At 34.5% G+C, this 13,072-nt stretch overlaps 1 protein-coding gene across 1 annotated transcript; it reads left to right on the top strand.

Moving 5' to 3' along the window:
• Positions 1 to 2,463: 2,463 nt before the first annotated feature.
• Positions 2,464 to 6,072, top strand: LOC140964579 (protein FAR1-RELATED SEQUENCE 5). Its single transcript, XM_073424451.1, has 3 exons — positions 2,464 to 2,613; positions 2,910 to 5,150; positions 5,400 to 6,072. Exons 2-3 carry the CDS (start codon positions 2,976 to 2,978, stop codon positions 5,571 to 5,573), a joined length of 2,349 nt encoding a protein of 782 aa, XP_073280552.1. The 5' UTR covers positions 2,464 to 2,613; positions 2,910 to 2,975; the 3' UTR covers positions 5,574 to 6,072.
• Positions 6,073 to 13,072: the final 7,000 nt, after the last annotated feature.

Raw genomic sequence — 13,072 nt, 5'->3', positions numbered from 1 at the left:
GTAATTTAATTGTGCTCGTTATACTTATGAGTTAATATGAATATGAAATATTAAAATAGGTGTCATGAGAGTCAGGAAAAAGATGATTTATTGTCAAAAATATTATTATTATAAATTGTAAATAAAATCAATTTATTTTTATCAGTACATCAATACTTTTTATGAGATGATATATTGTTAAAATAATGTTCAGTTTATATGTTATCAAGTATATAAGTGTCTAATAAATTGAAGGTGAATATGAAAGTAGAAACATACAATAGCAAATATTGTCAGTTTACATTAAATAGAATGATAGCCAACAACATTGTAAATAAAAAATTTACATGTCATTGATTGCCCAAAAAATTGTAATAATTGAAGATTTTAATAAAATATATGCATTTGTGGAGAAAATATGACAAATAACAAAAGAAAACAACATGATAAAAAATATATAAAAAATAATTGAGTAGTTCAAATCTTTTTTTTTAAAAAAAAAATTAAACAAATATTTTTTTTCCAAATTAGTTATATATGCGTAATTAACACGGATTGTCAAAATTTACAATATTATTATCATTATATTTTGTTAAGTTAATTTTATTTCGAATTCTAATTACTCTAACATATATTTCTCACGTATAATACACGTGCATTATTTCTTATATATATAGACACCCTATAAGTATTGAGTGTGAACGATGGTATAATACATATCCATAGTTGGATTAATATTTGAGCCAAACTATTATTTAAAAAAATATTTAATCAATTTATGTCAATTGATATTGATATAATATAGTTATACTCCAACCACATATATTCATATTAATCTCAACCACATATATTCAAATTATCCATCCCAACATATATTAATACTCATGTAATATATTCAACCACCCCCCCCAACACACACACACACACACACACACACACAGAGCTCGGGCTCACCGTAGCCGCCTTTTCGTAATACGTCGCTGACCATCTCGACCATAATTCACTACCCGACACCATAAAATTATTGCCAACGATAACCCGGACCTCCTTGGCCCAGAGAACACGACGTGATGCAAGCTAGACGAAGCCAGGGTGGAAGAGCCCCCATGAATGGATCGCAGAACATGAATCTTTCTTTATCTTGTGAGGAATAGCTTAAACCCACAATTGACGAAAATATATGACTTGTTCCGCCATGGTTATTCCCTAGCTACTTCTTCCGACCCCACTTCACATTTATAGCCCCATTTAACAATATACTCCCGTTATGTCTCATAGTGGGTTTCACCATCACCAAGTGGGAGACGACGCATTTCATCATGATCATTGCCCAAGTCATCGTACAATCGATCATTAATAAAAATTATAAGTTGTCGAATCTTGTTCAAACCTGACATGATCCGGTTTGGCTGATTGAAAAATATGTCGAACAAATGTTTTTTTTTAAAAGAATCTATATATTAGATTAGACAGCTGATTTTTTTAGCAGTGTTTAGAGATATCGTCTTTCTAAAAATCAGGGAAGTGGACGGTCAGTTGTGTCAGAGATAGGTATTCGACTGGGTGATCCCCCTTTCTTCATATTTATTTGTTATTTGTGCTTGGGGTCTTTCAGCTATGCTGAATAGGTTGGAAGCAAGGCATCTCATTCATGGTGTGAAGATTGGGCGTTGTATGCATTAGTATGAGGTGGCCTCGGGACAGGTCATAAAATTTGACAAAGTTCGCCTTATCTTTCACTTTGAACACAAAGAATGAAATTCAATGATTATACATTTATATGTTTTGAATTTTCATCATTTTGTTAAATAATAAAGATAAAAATAAAATCGGGTTGGCGGGTCGTTTTGATTCGAGTTCAGGTTCAAGTTTAGGGTGGTCGGGTATGGTCTGGTTCAGGTTGAGAATTTTTTGTAATGCATTTGCCTCAGCCCGACCCGATTCACCTGAATTGACGTCCTTAATTTGTTCCAATTGTTTTTTAGAGTTGTTATCTAATAAGACAGTTTCAATAATTTTTATCAGATCATGAAAAATAATGATTTTGACATAAAAATGATATTTTTCATAATTTGAGTCAGGTTAAGTATCTGTATCACATAATTGATTCGTGAGATGGTCTCACAAAATTTTTTTTATTATGTAACCGCAATGAACAATTATTATATTTCAAATAATTATATAATTTTTTTCTAAACAGTAGTTAAGTTAAAAATCTAGTAAATTTTTCTTAATTCTTAAAAGTAATTTTTTTAAATATTTTGTTTCTTTTATTCTCAACAGTTGATTTCAAAATTTATAATAGATGTCATATATAAAAACAATCAAAATTATAATAATTGGTTTAGGAAAGTGAAATAAATAATTTTTGTACTATAATCCAAAAATTTATATTTCAAATTTTATTTTTGCAAGTATTTTTCACTTTGGATTTCCTTTTTTCTTTCACTCAAGAGTTATTTTTGTAATTACAGCATAACCCCGAACATAACAATTATATCAAAGTAGTCCCTCTAGAAAATTAGGGCATGCTAATATGCAGCAACAGACCATCGCCAGCCCTGCACTCTACTTCCTTTGAATCCCCGCTCTACAGCTCCCATCTCTTCGCATAAAGACAAGCCATAGATTCGGGTAACATTTTGATTGCTTTTTTGATTTTCTCCAATCATTGCAAAGCTAGTTGTCGCTTGATTTTTTGATTTTTTCTTCAGTGATGGATTCTTATTTCGGTTTAATTATGTGATTATCCAAATGTTTCAAGGTTGATGAGTGGAACGGTTTAATGATTTGGGTTTTTCTCTCTTGATTTGCATACCCTTTTCACTTTGGAAATCCTTGCTGTTTGGGGTTTTTTGCATTTTTCTAGGCTCTGTTGTTTGTGCTTTCTCCAGCGTTGATTACAAGTTGCATGCTTACATTAATTGCAGGATGGTTGTTTGTCATTGAATTCTTGCTTGATTGTAATTCGGAGTATTCGACTTGTGTAGTTGACAATGGAGAATGCGGTGATAGAATTTGATATAGGATTGGGAGGGGACGACAATATGGATATGGAGCCTCCTAATGGTCATGAAATGATTTCTGTTGGTTCTCCTAATGATGTTGGTTCATTCGGTGATGGTGCTTTTTCCCTCCAAACTTACATTCCTGAAGGAGAACCTGATCTTGAGCCTTGTGAGGGGATGGAATTCGAGTCCGAGGAGGCTGCCAAGGCATTTTATAACTCATATGCCAGGCGGGTTGGGTTCAGTACTCGTGTGAGCTCCTCACGTCGCTCTAGAAAGGATGGGGCGATCATACAGAGGTCTTTTGTTTGTGCGAAGGAGGGGTTTCGCAACATGAATGAGAAGCGTACCAAGGATAGAGAAGTCAAGCGCCCACGGACAATAACTCGGGTGGGGTGTAAGGCTTCGTTGTCTGTCAAGATACAGGATTCTGGGAAATGGGTAGTGTTCGGATTCGGAAAGGACCATAATCATGAGTTGGTTCCCCCTGACCAAGTTCATAGCCTCCGCTCGCATCGTCAGATTTCTGGACCTGCGAAGACATTGATTGACACCTTGCAGGCTGCGGGAATGGGCCCCAGGAGGATCATGTCTGTCCTCGTTAAGGAGTATGGTGACATTAGCAAAGTTGGGTTTACTGAAGTGGATTGTAGAAATTATATTCGAAACAATCGTCAGAGGAGTATGGAAGGAGATATTCAGTTGCTTTTGGATTATTTGAAGCAGAAGCAAGCCGAGAATCCTGCTTTTTTCTATGCAGTGCAAGGGGACGACGAACAATGTGCAGGCAATGTGTTCTGGGCTGACCCAAAGGCTAGAGCCAACTACAATCATTTTGGAGACACTGTCACTTTTGACACCACATACCGATCAAACAGGTACAGATTGCCGTTTGTACCATTTACAGGGTTGAACCATCATGGACAACCTGTTCTATTTGGTTGTGCTTTTCTAATTAATGAATCAGAAGCATCATTTGTATGGCTATTCAAGACCTGGCTGGAAGCTTTTTCGGGGCAGCTTCCAGTATCCTTTACAACTGAGCATGATACTGTGATTCAATCCGCAATCAATCAGGTTTTCCGCAATACTCGTCATCGTTTCTGTAAATGGCATATTTTTAAGAAATGTCAAGAGAAATTGTCCGACATGTTGCTAAAACACCATCATTTTGAATCTGACTTGCACAAGTGTGTAAATTTGTGTGAGAGCACAGAAGAATTTGAATCTTGCTGGCATTCATTTATTGATAAGTATGATCTTAGGGATCACGAGTGGCTTCAGTCCATTTATTGTGAAAGAAGACAATGGGTCCCTGCATATCTGCGTGACTCATTTTTTGCCGAAATGTCTATAACTCAGAGAAGCGATAGTATGAACTCGTATTTTGATGGATATATCAACGCATCTACCAACCTTAACCAGTTCTTCAAGCTGTACGAAAAAGCGTTGGAGAGTCGCCATGAAAAAGAAGTTAAAGCTGATTTTGATACGATGAATACATCAGCAGCTTTGAAGACTCCTTCTCCTATGGAGAAACAGGCATCCGATCTTTACACTAGAAAGCTATTCACAAGATTTCAAGAGGAGCTGGTTAGCACTCTCACTTTTACGGCGTCGAAAATGGAGGATGATGGAGAGGTCATTACATATCAAGTTGCGAAATTCGGGGAAGACCACAAAACTTACCATGTGAGGTTTGATGTTCTCAAAATGAGAGCCACTTGTAGCTGCCAGATGTTTGAATTTTCGGGTCTTCTTTGCAGGCATGTGTTGGCAGTGTTTAGAGTGACTAATGTTCTCACACTTCCATCTCATTATATCTTGAAGCGATGGACAAGAAATGCCAAGAGTAATGTCGCTTTGGAAGAACGTATTACAAATCCATTCAATGGCTATTTGGAATCTCATACCGTTCGGCAGATCACACTTCGACATGAGGCACTAAAATTTGTAGATAAAGGAGCTGAATCTTCTGACTCTTACGATGTCTCTATGGCTGCTTTGGCAGAGGCTTCAAAGAAAGTTGCTTTGGCGACAAAAAGTGTTGGAAAGGCTTCTTTTACCAATTGGCCTACAAGGGATTTCTCAGCAAAGGATCAAATTCAGCTAAATCGTAGTTCCATGGGTGGGCAAGGGAGCTTCACCCTGAAGCTATCCGAGGTTTGTTGTTAAAGTATTTACTGCATGATCCCCTACTATTTCCAAACCCCAGTTTTACAAAAAATTCTGATGCTCTACATCAGATGACTGGATAATAGAAAATTTTTGCATGCTTCATCTGGACCATTCACTAGTTTAACTTGTGGCAATTCATGGTCTCTTTTGTTTTGTTGTGATAAATTACTTAATTTTATGGGAGAAGACTGGAGTAAAAATGTTGATTAAAAAATTTTGATCGCTCTTACGAAGGATGACATGGATCAAAAAATTGACGAGCTTTCCCGTGAGCTGGAGCGTGCCAATGGGAAGTGTGAAGTTTATCGCTCGAACCTCCTTTCTATATTGAAGGATATAGAGGACCATAAACAACGTTTATCCATAGAAGTCCAAAACATAAAGCTTAGCATGAAAGATGGCATTTAAATTTGTAAAGTTTCAACTCTACCTTCTCTGGCATACCGGAGGCTCATGCTTTTCAGATAGAATTTGGTTTGGTGTTTAAACATAGAAGAAGCGTTCAACTTGCACGTCATCACCAGCCGTAGCAGATGATTCTGTGTGTAGTTGCCAAAACCTCAGCACTTGGTTGCCATTTGCTGGCTGTAGCAGATGATTCTATGTGGAGAAGTTGAAACTTGCTGCTGAACTCTTTGTTACGGTAATATTTTGTTACGGTAATATCATTGTTTCGTATATAGGTTCTTGTGGTTTGTGGTGTCAATAGTTCAAGATCAACCATAATGTAACTGCTGCATCTAACTATCATCGGTTGACTTCATGTACATAGTTACTCAGGTTGTATTTTTATATTGTTATTCTGACAGGAAAAATTATAACCAGGTAAAGAAACTATTGGGTTCCCCCCATCAGAATGAATTATCATAAACGAGTTCGAACTTTTATTATTAATGGAAGGATATGAAGTTCTGGTGTTCTTAGCAAGTTCACAAGCATCGCAGACATTACACGACTTTAATAAATTTGGATAAAGTTTTTATAAAACATAAAGCGAAGGATACCCTAGTCTTCTATGCCACTGAATGATCTGGTGATGAGGAGAGCTCGAATCACTTCACTTGTCAAGGCATGACTTTTGAGTATATATCTTTCAACCAATCGGTGTAGGCCGTCATTCGCTCTAACATAGCCAATCATTTCCCCCGTGCTAAGCTCGTGTAACACAATTAGAAGGGAAAATTTTAATTTTACAATTCAATTCTCTTGTAAGAGCACTAACAGATAGAAGGTTGCGATGGATATGTAGAGCTAGAGGTAAATCAAGTGAAGAAATGCAGTTTACAGAACCTTTCCCCACTACAGGAGATAAAGATTTGTCGGCTATATGAACTTTATCGCTACCCGAACACAAAGAATAGGAAGGAATTTTTCACGAGCACCAATCATATGATCAGAGACTCCGAAATCAAGAATCCATGAATCATTAAGGACATTATGAGTATATAAGGTTGTATGAGCAGATGAACACAATATACCCATGTATGCAAGATGAGAGGAAGGAGTGAAAGCAGTAGCTGTTGTAGGAGATTCAAGTCTAGCCATAAGGTGCTAGAGAGTTTGCAGTTCCTAGGATAGTCCCCTGAAATATTTTGCTTCACCTGGTTACTCGGTATGAGAAGCTTCAGAAACATGAGCTTGAGGTCGTGAACCACTAAATATTCTACCACCGTGATCTTGTTTGGACAACCACGTGTTCTCCAGCATGTGTCCTTAGTATGATTCGGTTTCCCATAGTATTCATTTTTTCTCTCATCTTTTTCTTTACCTCATTCGCTTGTACTTCAAGATTCATTATGCTTTTTGTTAGGATCATAAATATGTCTAGAAGAAGTTGAATAAACACATCACAAATTGTCTTTTTCTTAAATTGTTAGGGTTCTCGATTGTTGTTAGCAGTCAAGAACAAATATCGATGCTTCTGAGTGCAGTAGACAACTTAGTAAGTCAAAGTGTGGAAATAGTCCAACCGAACTCAATGAACCAGAATACCCAAAAATCAATATACGAAAAAGTAGTAGCGAAAATAAAATGCTGAAAGTAAAAAACACAAGAATTGTTTCTAGAATTTCAAAAGCTAAAATTCTTCTACGTCTTTTTTTATTTTGTTTCCACAAAGTATCATTAGAAGATTTTGGTCAATACAACACCTCGTACACCCACTTCAGCAAGTCTAACACAAATGCCTACTGAAACTCCTAGCACACAAATTCACTACACAATATGAGTTTTATGCCGAAAGACTTTCACACAGTTACAAAAACTCAACACTAAACAGAATTTATTTGAGATTGCTAGTGAATGTTTGAGAAGCACATAGTTATCCTTCAAATGATCGAATAATACTTTAAGTTTGTGATTCACAAAATTTCAGAAGAGCTTTTTGAACTTTTGGATCTTCAACTCGGATAAAATTTTCTTGCAGATTGTGGAATGTTTGGAGTGATTTTCGAGACTTGAATAGGTCTTACATAGATTATTTGCTTCAATATTGAACGACTATAATTATATCGTACAAAGTCTTTATCCAAAAATAGTACATCGAACCACTTTCTTTTGTCTATGTTCACAAATAGTGCGACACATTAAATGTATGTTATAATTATATCAAACTGCCATATTTTATTTATTTTCAAAACATTATCTGAACTTCGGGATTTACTAATGATTGTTTCGACCATTTTAGGATAAAATCAGAGTTGTGATGAAATTCTAAATATGTAGAGTTTATTAATATTAAATTCTAATTTCAACCTATGCACTAATATTTTCTTGACGTCTGTTGATATGTGCGTGTTTTGAAATATTTGACTACTGACTTTTAATCTCTTCAAATTTTTTTTTTACCAAAGCTTAAAATATTCCAATATTTCTGTAGTGATATTATGTGAATCAACAAGCATATCTGATCTTTCGCTAGAAATAATTGGCATCGTAGTATTTCGTCTAATTTTTTCATGTTTAACATAGTAATATGCTTGCTGCAAAGAGGGAAAATGGTTTGTTCCAACAAATCGCACTCTTATTTGATCAAATACATCATTCAGCCCTGCAAGAAAATCATACGTGTGTTCTTGATAATAGTCAACTTCTTGTCAAAAACTGCAACTCAATTGGTACTCACAATTTAGGAATCTAAGTATTTACGTATGGAGGTTTTGGTTTAAGTGTCGGAAAATGCGAAAGAAATCACTTATAGGATTGAGATAATGCTATGAGTAATGGCGCATGAGAAAACTCATGATGGAAAAGACCTTGGAGGGAGTCCGTTTAAAGGAGAAGACCCTATTTTGGGGATAGCCCATGGTCGTTACAATAAAAGCTCAATTGATGCTCACACTGTAGGAACTTAGGTACTTAAGTCTGGAAGTCCGGGGTTGAAATGTTGGGGAAGACGAAAAAAACCATTATCAGGATGGGATAATATTATGAGTAATGACGCATGGGAAAGCTCGAGAGAGAGAAGGTCCCATAGAGAGTTTGTTTACAAGAGAAGGACCCAAAAGGTTCCTAAGATCGGGATAACACACACTACAAGAAAAAAGACCTACGACAACGGGCTTTCCCCGTTGTTGTAGGCCTTTTAAAACCGTTGTTAAAAGCCCTGTGGTTAAAGGGTGTGCTCAAAGACAACGGTGAAAAACCGTTGTTGTAGGTATATAAAACCGCTGTTAAAGGTCCTGTGGTTAAAGAATTCGCTAAAAGACAACGGTTTTGGAGTGTTGGGGTAGTTACAATTTGCGACGATTTTTAAACAACCGTCGCAAATTAATTTGCGACGGACATCATCGTTAACTGTCGCTAAAATTAGCGACGGTCGTAATTAAAATGGTCGCTAAAGAGCGACGGTTTTATACACCGTCGCTAAATTTAGCGACGGTATTTTTTAAATTTCGTCGCTAATATTAGCGACGGTTTTTTGTGCTTTCCGTCACTATTTTTTTCAGTAAAATAAAAAAAATTTCACTTTAAATATTTTAATAAATATACAAAAAAACTAACAATGCTAATTATATTCTTGATTTACTGTCGAAAATACTATATTCTTGATTTTAAAAATTTTATTAAACTTTAAAGATAAAAACGAAATTAAAATTTTGTAAGGGAGAAAAATTTTAAGTGTTGTGAAGTGGTATGGTAGAAAATGGACTGAGGGTGGGGGTATTTATAGACAGTTTGCGACGGTTTTGACTTGAACCGTCGCAATTAGCGACGGTTATTTTTTTAACTGTCGTCGATTTAAAATTAGCGACGCTTTTACAAGAACTGTCGCTTTATTTAGCAACGGTTACAATAATAGCGACGGTTAAATATAAACTGTCGTTAATTATAGATCGGCGACGGTTTACCGAAACGATCGTTAAACTTAGCGACGGTTATACAAAAACCGTCGCTAAATTTAGCGACTGTTCTCGTAAATTCGTCGCTATATCTACATCGGCGACAGTTTTACTTAAAACCGTCGCTAATGTTAGCGAGAGGTATACTTAAATCGTCGCAATTTCTTAAATTAGCGACGGTATAGTATAACCGTCGCTATTTTTAGCGACAGATTTTACTTAAATTGTCGCAAAATCTAATATTGACAACAAAATTTGTAGAAAAACAAGTTGAAAGACAATGGTTTTTTACAAACCGTTGTAGTAGCTTAAAGAAAAACGCTAATAGACAACAATTTAAAAACTGTTGTCGTAGCAAAAAAAAAACGCTCATAGACAACGGTTTTTAAAAACCGTTGTCGTAGATATATCAAAGACAATGGTTTTAAAGAAACTGTTGTCTTTGAGCGGATTTTTTTAGGCTACGACAACGGTTTTTGTTAAAACCGTTGTTAAAAGTAAAAAGACAACGGTTTTTGTTAAAACCGTTGTCTTTGATGTGTTGTTAAATACGATTTTTCTTGTAGTGACATGATCGTTACAAGTTTTGTCTAATTTTGTAACCAGTATAATTTAAAATGGATGTTAGGATCTATTGGGAGACAAACATTGAGCTACAAAAGTTTGGTTCTTGAAATATGAACATCAAGAAATCAAATCGAGTTTGGTTTTCCAAGAGGAAGACACTTAAAATAATCCATCTAAAACTGATTTAAACATTTAACGTATAATAATAGTTTGGTTGAAGTATTTTATCAACACTTTGTATGCAATATTTCGATATTTGAAAGACACATAAAATGTTTCAACAATGTATATAAAAATATTAGCGATAGTAAGCGAATGTGATAAATAAATATGCACCAATTTGTTTATAGATGTCGGAGATTAATAACTTCTACGTCATCTATTCTTCCCATTAGAAGGTATCACTAGAAGTTTTGATTTATACAACTCCTTGTACAAAACCATTTCGACTTAGGACTTGTCCATTATCTAATTGAAGCTCATAGCACATTCTCTATTGTAAGCCGCAACCTCACAATCTGCATAATGTTTAACGTCTCTTATGTCAATATTACAAGCACAATATTTTAAGCCTTTATGTAAAGACTATCACTTAACTAAACTTTGAAGTTCAACTCTCGCGTATATGTGTAAGTGATTTGTGTGTAGACTTGTCAAATTGGGCCAGGCCCGTCGGACCGGCCCGCCCCGCTATAAAAATTGAGTGGGTTGGGTTGATAAAATAGCAGCCCGTTTGGAGGCAGGCGAAACGAACAAATTAGGGTAGAATTTTATATTTAGTAAGGAATGAGATTCTCCGTTCCTTTGATGTCCTCTTCCTGTTCCTAATTGCCTTTAGTTAATTGTATTAATACTAAACTTATACAATATACAGAACTTTAACAGAAGAAATTGACCAACAGCCACTTACTAATGTAAGGAATCATACCTGAATCAAAACTTATATTCATCCTATTATACGTTTTTTTTAAACTAAAAAAATAATATATTAGCATCATCAACTAAAATAACAGAATTTTATATTAATATCATTTTATAATATTATCTATAAATAAATTTAATACCCGGGCCTGAAAAAAACTCAAACAACCCGACGGGGAAAAAATAATATTATTTTATAATATCATTTTACTGTGATATTGTTTAATATTAATATCATTTTATATTATTGTTTACTGCGATATAATATTAAAATCATTTTATAATATCATTTTACTGTGATGATGTTTAGTATTTTTTTCTTAAAAAAATAAGCGGATCGGCCCGCCTAACCCGCGGCCCAAGGTGGGTTGGGCTGGGTTGGCCATTTAGAGGCCTACCAAAATGGCAGGCTGGCCCGCCTTGCCCCGCCCAGCCCAACCCGTTTTGACATGTTTATTTGTGTGTGTGGTGACTTAATCTTTTATAGTGTATATAAATTTCATATGTATTTTCACACTTGTGTTTGCTCTCATTCTAGCTAATTTTTTTTCATATAAGATGTTCGTACTTTGAATCTCTTTCAAAAGCTTGTATTTTATTTGCGAGATATATTTATAGGCTCCGAGAATGATATAAACGTTAGATACAAATATGACCGTTTGGGAAGATTTTGGACAGCTTCTGACATTAAAACGGTCAAATCGTCTTGTTGTACTCTTTTCCTGAGCCCTACTGATTTTGAGCCTTGATGTCAGTTAAGCTCTTCATCTAAGATGATAAATCAGCTAGTCTCGTTTCAGTTAAGTTGAGCCTTTCAGATTGCATTATATGCAAAACCAACAACCTCATCGCAGTTTATTGGCTTCTTAAACTCTTATTCAGACTTTGATTTGTGAAGATGATTTCGCATATAATCATCTTGGCTTTGAAATCATACTGAATCGCTGATAACTGAGATAATCAAGATGACCAAAATACTGCAACTGCTCATGTACAACTCATGGTTGTTTTCATGACAAACAATTTCATCTTACAACAATCCGTTTGTCTAGATAACATTCGATTTAGCCAAACCGACCAGAAATGCTATTTTTAGAAAATTGGGTTTCATAATTCTTTATTTTGGTGGCTGATCATTTGTATCAATGATGGATAATTACATAAACTTCCCATAAAGTTTCCATAGTTACAAAAAATCCAAATACTTACCTCTTTTGACGTATGTGGAAAGTAATAAATAAATCTAATAACTTCTAAAATTAAAAATACCTTCATTAATTTTGTTTTTATCGCACATTTTACATCATTGAGTTGTATTTATCTTACATTATTAAAAGGTTAATTATAAGAAAAATACACAGCTGGAAATCTGAGGAGGTGTTTGTGATATTAAAATTCATCAGATATCTTTGTTTTTTTCACAAACATCAAGAGAGGCATATGCAACATTTAAATATTGTTGGGGTAACATGAAAAAAAATCGAAGAAGATAGATGTAATTAACCCAATTTAAAATCCATCTCATCAACTTTCTCACGGGACATATAAATTTTATTTAATCTCAAAAATACGTTGAGCCAATGTAAGTTGAATTTTGGCTTGTATAGTTTGATACATTAATAATTAATTCTTAAAAATATTCATTAATTTATTCCGATTCGTTATGTTTTTTTCTAAAATTTGAGCATGTTGAATGCATCAAAGTTTTCGAATTTTTTTTTTTTACATATTTCAAATCTTTAGTTTTATTATTTGATTTTTCGGATTAAACTTTTGTGCTAACCAATGAATTCTATAAATTTTATATTAATTTTTTATTATATTTTATTTAATTGACAAATTATTTATTTAAACATATTACATTAATAATATACTTCACTATATAAATTTAAACATAATACTAATGTCTTGAGTAATATAGTGTAAATATATATTTGTTTGGATGCAACTTAAATGCAACTTCACAAGCATTGCATGACATTAATACAAGAGTGTGAAAATCTAACTTCTAATCGAACGTTGTGAATCTCGAATTCGGCCGTCAGTTATAATCCCTTAGATTTGGATGCAACTTAAATA

This window comes from Primulina huaijiensis, chromosome 18 (assembly GCF_012295235.1).
Source record: "Primulina huaijiensis isolate GDHJ02 chromosome 18, ASM1229523v2, whole genome shotgun sequence".
NCBI classification, from domain to species: domain Eukaryota; kingdom Viridiplantae; phylum Streptophyta; class Magnoliopsida; order Lamiales; family Gesneriaceae; genus Primulina; species Primulina huaijiensis.
This window is presented reverse-complemented; position numbering and strand designations above follow the sequence as displayed.

Excerpts from the sequence above, each read along its gene's own strand:
- LOC140964579 (XM_073424451.1), top strand. The coding sequence starts at position 2,976 with ATGGAGAATGCGGTGATAGAATTTGATATAGGATTGGGAGGGGACGAC. Across the intron at positions 5,151-5,399 it reads TCACCCTGAAGCTATCCGAG|GATGACATGGATCAAAAAAT; the intron begins GTTTGTTGTTAA and ends GCTCTTACGAAG.